Here is a 15,378-nt window from a genome sequence, read left to right as displayed (position 1 = left end):
TTTCTAAATAAATAACTGCATTTAAATGGTAAATAATTGCATTATTTTTCATCCTCAATAAAAAATAATCAATAAAATATTGTTAAATTTAAAAAAAAAACAAGTCATCATTCAAAATTAAATCTGCAGAAAAATAAAAATAAAAAAAATTTGTTATAATTTTGTAAAATAAAGTCAAAAGTTAAAAAACCAAAATCTACTGCAAATCAAAAAGCAAAATCTAAAAACTAAAAATCAAAAGCTAAAAAAAAAAAAAATCTGAAAACTATCCAAACAATTATTACCTTATTGATTAACCTCTAACCTCTTTTAGTTCTATTTTACTAACACTATAAATCAATTCAGCCAATATTACTAAAGTCCTTATATATAAAAATATGTTTTTTTTCAAAATCTTAGTTAATTATTTTAATATTACATTTTAAATTAAAAATGCAAACTTACAGTAAATTATTTATAACAATAACTAATTTTGTCACATCAATAAAAAACTCTGTTACAAATTTTTCTTCTGATTACATATAAAATTTCACTGAAATCGAGGAATCTAAAACTTATTCAGTTTAATGTAATATTAAAAGTAGAAGAAAAAAATAAATTCATTTTAAACAAATAGAATGAGTTTTTTTTTGTTTTTATCAGATTAATCTGTAACGGATCACAGATTAATAGGGGATTTTAGAATTTTACCCAAATTTTTATCAAATATTTACCTAACATATTCTTTTATTAAATCTGAACCAAATTGTTTACAGATCGATGTATCTATCGGTTTGAACATATGTCTGTATCCAAGATGAAAACATGGTCTGAATCTCAAACACTACAATACAACACTTTTAAATTATTTGTTTTTTAATAAATAATTATAAGTTCATGTAAGTTCTATAAAAAAAATTCTAAGAAAATCCACATTTTAAAAAAACGTGGATTAAAATCTAGTAAAATATAAGTAATAAAGAATTTACTATTACAAAAAAACAGAATTTACCTATATATAGTAATCAATTGGGGCCGTAGTACAAGAATATGCTATAAATAACGATATTCCATGAAAATGGAAACACTTACATCAATTCATTTTCATGTTCACTTGGTTAACCATGCCGAGTCGAGGAATCTCTAAGTAGTAGCTTTCATTGTCCCCATATCAATAGACTTTTGTCAAATATTTAGTTGCATACGCATCTCTCTATCTACGATTCCTCATAACACAACACAACACATACGAAACTAATATGATCCCTAAAGTATTTGTTTGTATAGTTTTTTCTGTTATCTTTTTTACATCTCATATGTATATGGTTATTATGCCTTTTCATGACTATGAACAAGATGTTATTACAAGTCTGCATATCATATGATGACTTCCACAAACAGAGCAAGACAAGAATAAGATTAAATTGACGTAATAATAAGAAAACTGCCAGTAAAAAAACCCGTAGAATGTAGGATTTCAGTCGAACAAATACCAGGTTTGTTCGGATTCACTATATGAAGTAGAGAAGGACAACAAGAAACGAACTAGACAACATAAACAAGAGTATGAGTCTTTCGCACATGATAATTGATAGCTTTCTCTTTATTATTTCAAATTTAATTTAAATAATCAAATTATTTTACAGGTAATAGTATTATTATTTTTAAATTAGATAGTGAATAAGATATCTAACCATGTTGATACAACATCTGATATTTCCCCAAGCTGAGATGCTTGTCTGGTTGCCACATAACATATTCTGAATTGCTGCCTAACGTGGCACCGTAAACTTGAAAATTGAGGTGGGGTAGTCTTAATCATTCCAACCAAACTAGATGTGTTCCCCATACTATTTATCTTCGAGTGAGCTTGAAGAGGTTGATTTTCCAATAACAACAAGTGTTGTCAGTAACAGACCATGGCTTCGTTTTCTTCTTGGTGTTAAAATTTTTTCTGCTGTCCCTTCCAGAACTAAAAATCTATCTGCCTTTGTACGTGTATAGACTTCACCGGAGAATCTCCATTCAGCCCATCTAACATGTTGGCTGCACTACCCATCTTTAACATCAAAGCAGAAACAAAACATGTCTCGTGATTCAATGTGGCTGTAACCATGTTTTCACCAGCAAATTAAGGAAGGTAAGCACAATTTCATCCTCTTATGTGTTCAATGCGCAATGGTACGAAGCTGCTAGCGAATGGTATTTTGGCGAACGAAAAACTAACCGCACCAAGTAACCGTGTTGACCGATGTAAGGAACTAGTCTAATCTCAATAGTTTATAACCCAAAATTGACCATCATTCACAATATATAATTCATGAAATAGAAGTAGAAGAAGAAGAAGATACTACAACAAAGAGTGTCTACCAATTAAGTCTGTAAATAAAAGAGCGATAAAAAAAAGTATGTTCAAAGACTAACATTGATAGTAGACAAAATATAGAGGTCAGGGTCCACAGTGAAGACATGATCAGTGCACTGGATGTTCCCCCAAATGTGGTGCAGCCGCCTCTCAAGTGAAATCTCAGCACACCAAACCTGCAACTTATCCCCGACGAGCACGGACCAGAAGATGACAATGTTGCCAGCGGATTTGCTGATTTTGAAGCCCGGAACTATGCCTAGGAGGCCGTTTGTGTAACCACGCTTGAGCATATGGCAATTCCACACATCGGCACACTCCCCATCGAAAATGATTGAATTTATGTTGGAAGTGTCAAACTTGAGGAAGCCTCGAAGATCATCCAGACCATTCACCGTGTACCACTCCATGCTCCCTTTCCTCATCCCACTCCAAGGGTCACACCACTTGATTCTCCCGTCAAAATCGCAAGTGAATAACAACCTGTCTATTGCACAACAACAAGCATCATCATCTCTTGCGTTTAAAAAGAAATCATTCCACAAACCTTCTTCACTCCGAAACTTGAACGAAATATTATAATTATTATCCGGCCCAACAACCCTGCAAGCCTCCTTGCTCATCACCGGATCAGGTATACACACACTGCTCCAAGTTTGCGTCATTGGATCGAAAACCTCTGGATTGTCGCGGGAGAATGGATCATCGCAGCCTCCCATGACGTATATCTTTCCGTCTAAAACCCCTGCGTTGGCTTCACAGCGAGCAAACCTCATGGAGGGGAGCTCGCTCCACGTGTGAGTCCGACAATCCAGGAAGGAGACACGCGATGTCGTCACGGCTTCTATCCTTCCTCCAATTACATAGATCCCACATCCCATGGAGACATAGGTAGCTCTACGCGGAGATGGGAACGAAGGGATCGGGATTGGGATCAGCCGGTTATTCCCTTGTCCTCCTTTTCTGAGGATGAACCATCCCAGAGGCTTTGTAATTGTGCCAAAATTAGTTCCCAAGCATACGTAGATGCACTCCTCCCTCAAACCCATTCGAGATCGGGTCTCGTACATCTCCGGCGAAGCCACCAGTGAGTGGATGCTCTTTGAGACCAGAGATAAGGCCCCTAGGTCGGATCTAGACACGCGGGCCAAGCAGTTTTGAACCATGTCATATGGCAAAGACATTAACCTACTACATGATGATGATGGAGACTCAACCCTTCTCCTCTTCTTCTTTCTGCGCAACTGCTCTACCGCCGCGACGGACATCATCATCCTCCGCGGGTTTTTCTCTCTCTCTCTCTCTCTCTCTCTCTCTCTCTCTCTCTCTCTCTCTCCTCTCTTCTCTCTCTCTCTCTCTCTCTCTCTCTCTCTCTCTCTCACAAAGTGCTTCTCTTTACTTTTTGACTTTTACTCTTCTTTTTGTCGTGAGGTTGTAATGGTGTTTTTTACTTATATATAAGATTTTCTCTTGTACTTTAAAAAAGGAAAAAGTTATAAATACCCCAAACTTAATTATGGAATATTCACATATTTGTACCCATAAAATCAAGAAAATTGTTTTCGATTAGAACCACACAATTTTCTTTAATTTTTTCTTTTTTTATCGCATGTACATATGCGAAACGAACTATAATTTAAATATCATTCTACGCTTTATGGTAAATAAAATAAACTGTTTTACTGTAAGCTCCTTTTTTTTTCTTCTTAAGCCTGTACAAGATTACCAAAATATTGATCTTTGAAGGTGGTGACGGAGAAGGACACTTGGAGATCGGAGATATAAGTCGTTAGTTTCTTTCATTAAACATGAGCAATATTTATCGACTGATTTTTAGACTATCAAAAAAGTTTAGGTTGGTGCTATAATTTTTCTTCATATAATTTAATTATCTTCCCTACTATTTCTATTTATATATTCATATATCTAATTAATTACAATTAAATATATATTATGCCTAAAATTAAGGAACTAACTAATTAATCTATTATTTTTAAACTAATGAATTTAATTTATATAAATATGTAATTTCAATAAAAAATATTTTTTTATTTATTAATGTAATAAATAGTTATATATGTCTATTAATTCATATATATACAACTATATATTAATCCAGATGCAAAAAAAAACAATTTCATCAAAACCCTCACTAAATACATAAAAATATAATTCTTATTAAATTAGATATACATATACATATCTCTATATGTATGTGATAAAAATAAAATAGTTCGATACTATTAATATTTAAAACAACGATAAAACATGTTACTTGATATTTTTATGAATATATTTTTACGGGTTATTCAAACACATGTAATATATTTATCAAATATTAACTAATTCAACATATATATTAACAAAATTATATCATAAGACATTACGTTAACATAAATCGGTGCAAGAGATTATGGATCAATAGTTTAATTAGTCGTAAAACATAGTTATATATATAATAAATATATATATAAAGATTAAAATTACTAAATATTTATATTTCTAATGCGAATAATGAACTTAAGTTTAAAATTTAAAATAAGTCACAAACAAAACATCAAAAAAGTCTAATAACATGTGAACAACAAAAGTAAACTAACTATGTAAATGAAAATTATATTTAAAAATATAAATCATTAAATTGTAATAAACATATACAAATTATTGATGCTCAAATATATTTAATTTTAGTATACATCCTCTCAAATATTGATCTATTACCCTTACAACAAGATGAAAATTTAATTTGACTATAATAATTTAAGTAAAACCGAATTTCATATTGGATCATCTATCAATTTAACTGGTAGTCATATCCCGGATTTAGTTGTTTTATAGGATTTTTAAATAATATATTTTTTTTGAAAACTAAAACCGAACTACATACGAGACCACACAATTTGTCAGTTTAACTGTGGGTCGGGTCAGATTTTAAAATACTCAATATAATGTTTTATTTATAAGTTTAAATGTATAAGAATACATATTTATTTCGAATTAATTTTGAAATATTGCCAAAAATAATCTCGCGTTTTGAAAGTGCGGATCAAAATCTAGCAGCATCTTATGTGTTTACGAATTATATCCTAAACTAGCAGTATAAAATTTCAGTTTAAACTGAAAATCTTTAAATATTATTAATGTCTAATGTGAATAAGAAAATTAAATTTTAAATCTAAAATAATCTAAATATAAAACATAATATTATAATAAATAATTGATAACAAAATAAACTAATGCCTAATCACAACAATTAACTTTGGCGTCTAAAGCGTACTAAAAATAATGCCCCTAACTATAACTAAAAAACTTTATATAGTCAAATTATTATTAAAATTATATTATTTTCAAATAAAGAATATACAAAGGATCAAAATATTATTTTTGAAAAGAATATATTATCATATATCATCTAGATAATCTTTTATAAATTCTATGACAATTTTATTTCTACATAAAAACTAAAATCAGACGATAAGAAATTTATTTTGCATTTAGACAACAATCACTTCTTTGTTTAGAAATTTCAGCATGTCAGCCATTTTTGTAAATTGCATTTGACAACATTCTAATTATAATCCTATTTTCAGTAGTTTTTTTTTTAAGTCCAAAAGTTATTACCCCAAAAAAAGAGATAAAATACTTAATAAATACAATTATTTGACAAAGAAAATTAATGACGATAAAATGTGTAATATGAGAAACTAATAATTAGATTTATTGTTTTTAAAAGAAAGATTGTTATGATGAAGGACTAGAGTTAAGTTTGGTGACATGTTTTTTAAATAAATATGGGGCATAGAAAAATAGAAAAGATTTTTTTTTGCCAACATTTGTAAAAAGAGAATTAGAAAGAAATAAAAATGAAATGGTCTAATAAATGGTGTTACCAAAATCCTACGTGAAAGAGAGTCATACTTATTATTAGAAAAATAAAAAGTCTTGCCAAAAAGAAAGAAGAAGGGATGTGAGTCGAACCCATTAACTAAATGACAGTAAGTTGAGAACACAAACCACCGAGCTAAAACAGATTTTCTGTAAATTTCGGCGCCTCTAATATTAGTACTGTCTCTGGCGCCCAAAGCCTACGCTTTACGGACTTTAGCCCAGGACCGGGTCTGTTCGTAATTAGAATAGAAACAGATTCTAATAATACAACTAAAAATCACATGCGTTAATAATTAAAAATTACTATCAACCAGTAGTTCAACTAGTAACCGGTTTTGAGTTATACATGACTAGGGCTGGGCGTTCGGGTACCCATTCGGGTTTCGGTTCAGTCCATTCGGGTTTCGGGTTTTCGGGGTCAAAGATTTCAACTCCATTCGGATATTTCTAAATTTCGGTTCGGGTTCGGTTCGGATCTTTGCGGGTTCGGTTCGGGTTCGGATAACCCATTTAAAATGTTTTTAAATTTTCAAAATTTATTATATACTTTAAATTTTCAAAATCTATAAGAAAGATAATATATTACATATAAATTATCATAACATATATGTCAAAATACCTTAATTTAACATATAAATTGGTTTTCTTTGAATATTTGGATAAAGAATCAATAGATATTTAACTATTTTTGGTGTTTTCAATATACTTTAGTTATTTTAAACATTTACTTTTGACTATTTGCATATATTTTTCGAGTATTTTGAAAAACTTAAAGGTATTTTATATATTTTTAATATTTTTAATATACATTATATATAAAATGATGTATATATTTAAGTATATAAATTTATTTCGGATACATTCGGATACCCAAAATACTTCGGTTCGGATCGGGTTCGGTTTCGGGTTTTTAAATACCAAAATTTTGAACCCATTCGGATATTTAATCAATTTCGGTTCGGGTTCGGTGCTACTTTTTCGGTTCGGGTTCGGTTCGATTTTTCGGGTTCGGATTTTTTGTCCACCCCTATACATGACTATTAAATAATATTTTTTTCCTAAAACACAACCAAATTACAAACTAGATTATTGGGTTTATCAGTTTAACTGCAGATCTGAATCTGATTTAAAAAAAAATTGGGTATAAGTCTATAATAATGCAACATCACAAACTCAATATAATTGTCAAAACTTCTTACTAATACTTTAAAAAAAAATAGTATACACAAATATGATTACAAAAAAAAAACACAAATATGATTAAAAAATACAAATATAAAAATTAAATTGCTAAAAAACTAAATTAAAAACAAAAATATATCCGCGCTATGAAAGACGGGTCGGAATCTAGTCATCAATACTATTAATTCTGCAGTATGACCCATTGATAAAAGTAGGCTCCAACAATTATTTCAGCAATACATGTATCCATCATTTTCGAAAGTAACCACCACTCCTTAATAGTTTGAGCATATCTTTTTTTAAAGTAACAAAACTAAGGTAACCACCACCACATCGTAATCACAGCGAATATGTAGGGAACATCCATTTCTGGACTTTACCACGATATTTACGACAGTTAATAATATGTAACCTTAGTTTTGTCGATTGTTTCCTAATAATATGGAGCATATATATTTTTTCTGATTATATATCCAACAAACAAGAACATTCCAAGAATCAAATTGATCAATGGCGTTGCTCCATGGTCGATCGTTTCTCTCCCTCCATATGGAGTGGACTGTAACCTGCAGCGCGTAATGCAGCAAAAATCTTGCTTTTAAATCCAGTGTCATGCCCATTATCAGTTGGAAAAGAACACCCCAAGTTGCAGAAAAGTGATTACGGAGAAGCCCTTTGGTTAAGAGGGACCATACATTCGTAGAGAACACGCATTCGAAGAAGATGTGACCACCGGTTTCAGTCGCCTGATTGCAGAAGATACATGAAGGGTTGATACTACTATTCCAAGCAGCCTTACGATCACCCGTGGTTAATCTGTTGTGAGCAGCTAACCAGGTGCAAAACACATATTTCGGGGTTGCATATTGGAACCAAATCCCGAGTGCCATTAATTGGACCTGAGGATGTACTTTTCGAATGAGATTCCACGTTCTTGGCCATAGACGTCATCAGGGCCGGCTCTAATCCATGGCAACATGGGCAATTGCCATGAGTCCATGGGTCCAAAAAAATTTTTAGTGTTATTTTACAAATTAAATAGGTCTATTTTTATTTGTTAAATTATCAATTAGTTGGTAAAATTATAATAAAAAGATTTATGATTAACTAAACCTTATTTAAATACAATAAAAACAAAAAAACTATCTTTCATCATTCTCAATTTTTCATTAACAAAACCTAATTTACACATAAAAGCTCATTTCTCTTTTTTTTTTCTGAGTACCACATATTTTTGCTTTAATTTAAAGAAATACAGTAAACAGAAGTTGAATTTTTTTTAATATAAAAGGGTCTTTATTTTCTATCTAGCCTAAGGCAAAAAAAAAAATTAAGACGGCACTGGACGTCATCACTCTGTTTCCATGGAGAGACATCTGCTCCGTCTGTTATTTTATTCCTTTGGTTCTCCAAAGCCGACTCAAACAAATTGTAGACATCCACACGATGGATTCGTTTACGTCGTACTACTGCAGACGCTACCGAAGCTGTAGCTCTAATGCACTCAATACATCCTCTTGCTCCTACCAGCTCAATTAGAGGTCCCATATCTGTCCAAGTATAATACCAAAACGAGGTTGATAATCCATTGTGAACATCTATTTGGTAAAAAGCCTTTGCTTTATCTCTATATTTGAGCAGTTTACGCCACATCTATTCTGTTATCTTTTTTAACATAACTCATATGTATATTGTATTCGACCAGAACGATCCATTGACCTGGTGACTTGGAAAATATTCCACTTCGCTTACCAGGTCGAATTAAAATACAGTAAAACACATTCAACTACATCTACTGCTATAAAATAAAGCCTAACGTTCCCTCTCCATTTCAATAGCCTCTCAGCTTCGCTTTATCTCTATGTTTCTTACGGTGTGAACCTTAAAAAAAACCCAGAGAACTGAGGTTACTACCGATGAAGAGCTAGTGGTTCATTATTTAAATCGAAGAGTAGCTGGTTTACCCTTACCAGCTTTCCTTATCCTGAAATTTCATGTTTGTAAAGCCGAAACATGGGATATACAGGTAATAAAAAATGATTTTTTTTTATTTTTCATTTAATCCACGCTTTGGATGGTTTTTTTATTGATGAACCGGGTAATTGTGATTTAGAGATGTATTTTCTAGCACTAGGGAAGCTAAATGCTCAAATGGAAACATGTCCAACCGATCAACCGGGTTACTGGAAAACCAGACAAAAAGAGAAGGAAATATCGTTATAGTGATTTAAAATGATGTAATAATAAGAAAAATTCCAAAGATTTTTTATTTGCCAGTTTACTTTCATCACTATCGTGCCTAACAGATATTTTGATTGAATCAGTCTCACCACCTCAAATCTTGTGATGAGTATTTTTTTTTCATTTGTTTTACACTATTAGGTATATAGTCAAGAATTGGATAGAGTTTTAAGGGTTTGACAAAAAAAGGATACAGTTTTGGAGGTTATTTTATAATGCGAGAGGGTTAATGTGTTTTTCTCATGCGGAATATAATATAGTTTTGTCAGTGAGTTTGTAGAAAAGTTTACTGCCACTGTTACTTGTAAGTTGTAACGCAGTTCCAACTTCCGAACTATCTGATTTCTGTACACGTATATCATATGTGAGCTAGACTATTTTTTTATCTACAAAGAGATTACTTTTATCCTGTTTGCTGCGGAAAAACGACCAATTCATATCTAACTTATCGCAATATATGTTCAAATTATAACCGATTTAAATTGCAGTGCAAAAACATATCCCATCTTTGTAAAACTCAAGTTTCAAACATAAATTTTCGTTTTGTGTGAAAAGTGAAAACTTAGCATCACCGTTAAATTCAAAACGTCCGTGACAGTAAATTATTTCGGCGTCGGTAGTGGAGAATCAAACCTAGGTCCACACCACAGTCACAATAAATCAGCCAAAAAGTAAATTGTATATGAATTGAACATTGTGTTACATATTGAGTATGAAATGACAGTTTTTCTGTTGCCTAGAGAAATACCTTTTTAATATCTTGATTCTACCAACTTTGATTTTCTTCTGATCAGCTTGTTTGCTACCTGAAATTTGTATAAAAATCTGAAAAATGGACAAAAGCTTCAACCAGATGAAAAAGTGTCTATTCAGTTCGATGACGAGCACGTAGGACTGATTGACATGGGTCGTATCCCTGGAAATGATGGTGGGTTGAGAATGTCATTAACTTGATTATCCTTCAAGGTATTCGTTTAGTAGCTACAATTACTTTCATAAACTTTATACTCGCTAATCATTTACCCTTGAAGAAATATAACCAAAGGATCTACAGAGGTGTGGTACGTACAGAGAGATGTGTGAAACTGGATTCATCGCGCTTTCCTAAAGTATTCAGTTTTTCTATTGCATGACTGTATGGGGAGTACGGCCTAGGGGAATGATAACTCAGTTAAGCGTTGGACGTGTTATGGGACTTGTTACTCGGTCATACTTGTCAATCAATTAGGAAAAGGAGATTCAAACGCTACATCAATATGTGAGTGTTAAAATAAGCTATATAACAAAAAATGGTGGATTAGTGTGGGTCACGTTACATACCATTAACTTATTTTGTAAGAAAAAATATTTAGAGGCCAGGGCCGTCTCAAACTTTTCACGGACCCTGTTCGAAAAAGAAAATAAGACCTCTTTTAATAATCTGAAATAATTTTGATTTTTTTTTACAAAATACCATTATAACATAAAATAAATTCATTAATTTAATTATTTATAATCTAAATAACACCAACTTTTTTTGTTACTAATGCAAAATCATTGATCAAATCATTGAACTTGATTATTTAGCATATTTCAATGCAAAATCATCGATCAAATCATCAAATTTATCATTTTCTATCTTTTTCAATTATTTTTACGTTTATTATATCCACAATCAGAAATCATAATCTATAAATATAATAAAGTAACAAAATCTGGATAGTAAGCTATATACCCTTGACTAGATAAGACATTCTTTTTTCTTTTAAACAGAAGTTGTATGCTAATTTTATTTTATTCGTGTTTGCTATTTTTAATTAAAAATGATGAAGAAAATGTATTTTGTTTTCCGTATTTATAATCACTAATTGATAATTGTTTCCTAAACATAATCAATTAGAATATTAACTTTTTATACTACCATTGAAAATTCTAACAAACATCAACAACTATTTATTACTTTCCAAAATATATAATTGATATAAATACTAATTATTTCCTAATTTATTGTCTTTTTAGTTGGTTATATAAACAAAATAAAAAATGGTAATTTACACTTATTTGTTATAAATACGAAAACTAAACTAAAATATAGTCATTCTGATTTTTTATAAAAATATGATTTTAAATCTATAACTATTAGTAAAACAAAAAGAAATTATGGACCCTCTAAAATTTTGGACCCTGTTCGACCGCTCCAGTTGCACGTGCTAAAAGACGGCTCTGTTAGAGGCAGATCCCAGGCACGTATACGTTGGTTCTTAACTTTGGTAGATACTACTTCAACCCCAATACAACTTTGTATTTTGGCTAGAACTCACAACGTTACAGAACTAGATATGTTGAGATAAGGAAAATTAAGAAGATTCATTGAACAGACGTTTCGTAAAGTACAACTAGCAATATGTACTTTCCGAACTATAAATGTATCAATTCAAAATTTAAACTGGTAATATTTTGTGGCCAATTTGTAAAACTTATAACCCCCCTAATACTATAATGTCTCTTGGGAAAATGTATGTATAAGTTTGAACATAACCATGAGACTCCAAAAAAAAAATTCTCGAAGCGAGAGGATAATTGAGGGTGGATTTGTTTTAGGCAATCAAGATAGTCTGGCGTTTTAGTGAAATTTGCAATGATGGTAAGACGAGAATGTCATTAACTTGTCCTTCAAGGTACGTTTAGTAGCTACAGTTACTTTCATAAAGGTTTTTTTTTTTTCTGAGAACTGGCTTTACTTTCATAAACTTTACCAAAGGATATTCTACCGAGGTTTGGTAGGTACAAATGTGTGGAAACTGGATTCGTGCATCGTGCTTTCCTAAAGTATTCAGCTTTTCTATTGCATGACTGAAGGGAGTATGATCTCAGGGGAATGATAATTCAGTTAAGAACTTTATTTCGATTTTAAAACGCTGTGTAAATATGAACTGAAAAACAAAGCATTGCTCAAAATCCTAAACAAACATTACAAGATAGTATTAAAAATTCTCATCTATCTCAAGGCATATACATTACACCAAATTGAAGACTGGCGAGACGATATCAAAATCACGAGAGCTTAAGACAAATCAAAACTACACATATGGTAAAAAAATTTACGTAACATTCGGTGTCGGTTGCGTTAGTTACGATATATGTCAACACCGAATGTTACATAAATTTCTATGCCAAATCAAAGACTGGCGAGACCATATCAAAATCATGATAGCTTGAGACAAATCACATAAACTGTCCATATCAGAATTCTAGCACCATGTCGAAACAAAGAAAGAAAAAACAGAGCCAATGGCAATGTTCGAAAGAATTAATTGTAATTATTCAAGTGAGGAACTGGATCCTATAAACTTATAATATTTCGACTTCTTTAAGCTCCCGAAATGATTACTTTTGTTTATATATCTTTAAAGACGTTACAAGAGCAACTTTTTTTTTTGGTAGATGCATTCCCTAATCAAATCATTACAAATATGAATAGTGGCATAACAAAAACTCGATCGTGCCACTTCATATTCAACAAACGGTCACAGCCTAAATCAAAGATAAAATAATAAACAAAATTCAATTGAGGGATTAAATACGAAAACAAATATGAATTTGTGTTCACTTTATTTTTATTTTTCCAATGTTGAAACGAGATTCTTGTAAAATCGTGAGAAATATGTCTAGAAGAGTAACTAATCAATGGAAAAACAAGCAAGCAGGTTGTTTAACAAACAGTTGAGAGATACTATAAACCAAATTGAAGTAGCAGAATGTTGTAAATGGTAAGCTATTTCAAAGGTTAATGAGGTTTTTAACCCTTTGAATAGCCAAGTGACGTGAAGAAAGCCTTGCTTTTTACTCACACTCATCAACATCAGAACCTTCCTTGTTGCCTTCCTCCTACAAGCCCCAAAGAATTATGATCAATGTGCTAACTGCTAAGGATATAAAAAAGAGTGTATGTACAGTTTGTTTGTTTACCTGTTTCTTCTTAGCAAGGTTCAGTGTGCAGAAACTCTCCTTTTTCTCTATATATAGATATGTTGCCGAAGTGAGTAAATTTTTGTTGTATGTAATATATAAAGAAATAATAAAGAAGCTGTTACCTTTAAGTAGATGAACACGAGCAGCTCTGTTCTTAATAGCCGGATCATAGACATTCTCCAAGAGTGAAACAGCGGCTAGATTGAAACAAAAAGACAACACAAGTCAGCTTTGTGAAGAATAACTGTGTAAGAGCACCAAGCGAAGGTTAATAGAGAAATACCTTTGAGACCCATTACCCTATCAGCAAGCTCCTCTTCAAGCTCAAGGAGCTCTTCTTCTTCAACCTGAAGCAACTTTTCACACTGCCAAATGCAAAAAAAAGAAGTCAGTTGCCATAATTAACTCTCAAAAACAGAGCTTTTTGTTTGTTTGTTCCACCGACCTGGTCTTTAGTTATGCTCATGATCGCCTGATCAAAGTTGGCTTGGTTAAGTGCAGCCTCTTCTTCATTCTTCTCTGGTGCCTTGAAGTAACCACCCTGATTCTTGAAGAGGGAGAACTGCACTGGAGAGCTCAGCCACAGCTTCCTCTGTGAGATTGGAAGCAAGAAAGGCTTGGGTTCTGTAGATGTAAAGCCTAGTGCACATGTCAACTCCGAGTTTAATTGCCGCTTTAGAATGCTTGATAACATCTGTCCACTCCTTCTTGTTGTAGGAGTCCTCGAGTTTCAACATGCGTTCGTATCATCCCAGCTGACAACAATAACAAAATCATCATCATCATCATCATCATCATCATCATCATCATCATCATCATCATCATATCATATCTATGTCGCTAAAATCACCGAGAGAAAGTCAGCTATAGAGCATCTAACCAAATCTTAACCTAAATCATCTTATATCGACAGAAATTGGTAGCAAAATAGAGAAAATCACCTCTCCTTGTTCTTCCCATAGAAGTACGCTATCAGCTGGAGCGCCGAGAGTCTGCCGAGATCTTCTTCACTGAGCGATTTCTGAGAAGACATCTTTGATGAAAGAGACGAGATACTAAGAAAATCCAACAAAAAGTTATATCAATCAAACAAGCCTAATCATCTTATATAGTAACAAAATAGAGGTGACTCACCTGCTTACTTCCATCTTCTTCCCGTAGCTGTACGCTATTAGCTCGAGACCTGAGAGTCCGCCGAGATCTTCACCGAGCGATTGCTTAGACGACATTTGATCAAAGAGACGATACGCTGAGAAGAAATCAATTTCAATTTGATGCTCTCGGGTGAACTTCGAATTTTGTTTTCAAATTTTTTGAATTTCTAAATATTTCTTCTTATTATTCTAATTTGTTTCGACTCAGGACCTTATATATCAACCCGCTGGCCCATTAAGCCCCTTCCTTCTTTTTTTTTTTTTTTAGCTTTTAATATTCATATATACACTTATACTTCAAATTTCTAAAAACAAAACTAATTTTATAACATGTAAACCTGAAAAATATATACCAAAATATCTAAAACTAACATAATTTTTTTTTTAGTTTGAATGTTTTGATTGAATATCAATTGATCTTTCAAATACTTTTGAACTATTTTTTTTTGAGTATTATTTAGGTATTTTAAATAAATACTTTTGATTTTTTTTATATATATTTTCAAGTATTTTATATAATTTCAAAATATCTTTATATTTTAGATACTTTTTGATACTAAATCTTAAAATAACTAATATAGTTAGGTATATAAAAGTTGATTCAAATATATTCGAACA

At 31.8% G+C, this 15,378-nt stretch overlaps 2 protein-coding genes across 3 annotated transcripts; both read right to left on the bottom strand.

Annotated features, from left to right (window-relative positions):
• Positions 1-2,272: 2,272 nt before the first annotated feature.
• On the bottom strand, positions 2,273-3,674 carry LOC130509535 (F-box/kelch-repeat protein At4g39560-like). Of its 2 annotated transcripts, XM_057005675.1 has the most exons (2): positions 2,892-3,674; positions 2,273-2,831 (listed from the first exon to the last, which is right to left on the bottom strand). In XM_057005675.1, the coding sequence occupies exons 1-2, from the start codon at positions 3,616-3,618 to the stop codon at positions 2,392-2,394; spliced, it is 1,167 nt and encodes a 388-aa protein (XP_056861655.1). In that variant the 5' UTR covers positions 3,619-3,674; the 3' UTR covers positions 2,273-2,391. The 2 variants fall into 2 exon arrangements, with proteins under 2 accessions (XP_056861655.1, XP_056861654.1); XM_057005674.1 differs by having other exon boundaries at positions 2,273-3,674.
• A 9,533-nt stretch (positions 3,675-13,207) lies between these two features.
• On the bottom strand, positions 13,208-14,355 carry LOC108845380 (uncharacterized). The gene is made up of 5 exons (XM_018618599.2): positions 14,052-14,355; positions 13,890-13,971; positions 13,729-13,803; positions 13,604-13,650; positions 13,208-13,522 (listed from the first exon to the last, which is right to left on the bottom strand). Exons 1-5 carry the CDS (start codon positions 14,298-14,300, stop codon positions 13,478-13,480), a joined length of 498 nt encoding a protein of 165 aa, XP_018474101.1. The 5' UTR covers positions 14,301-14,355; the 3' UTR covers positions 13,208-13,477.
• Positions 14,356-15,378: the final 1,023 nt, after the last annotated feature.

This window comes from Raphanus sativus, chromosome 3 (genome assembly GCF_000801105.2).
Source record: "Raphanus sativus cultivar WK10039 chromosome 3, ASM80110v3, whole genome shotgun sequence".
Lineage (NCBI taxonomy): Eukaryota > Viridiplantae > Streptophyta > Magnoliopsida > Brassicales > Brassicaceae > Raphanus > Raphanus sativus.
This window is presented reverse-complemented; position numbering and strand designations above follow the sequence as displayed.

Excerpts from the sequence above, each read along its gene's own strand:
- LOC130509535 (XM_057005674.1), bottom strand. The coding sequence starts at position 3,618 with ATGATGATGTCCGTCGCGGCGGTAGAGCAGTTGCGCAGAAAGAAGAAG.
- LOC108845380 (XM_018618599.2), bottom strand. The coding sequence starts at position 14,300 with ATGTTATCAAGCATTCTAAAGCGGCAATTAAACTCGGAGTTGACATGT. Across the intron at positions 13,972-14,051 it reads TGAGCATAACTAAAGACCAG|TGTGAAAAGTTGCTTCAGGT; the intron begins GTCGGTGGAACA and ends TGCATTTGGCAG. Across the intron at positions 13,804-13,889 it reads TAGGGTAATGGGTCTCAAAG|CCGCTGTTTCACTCTTGGAG; the intron begins GTATTTCTCTAT and ends GTTTCAATCTAG.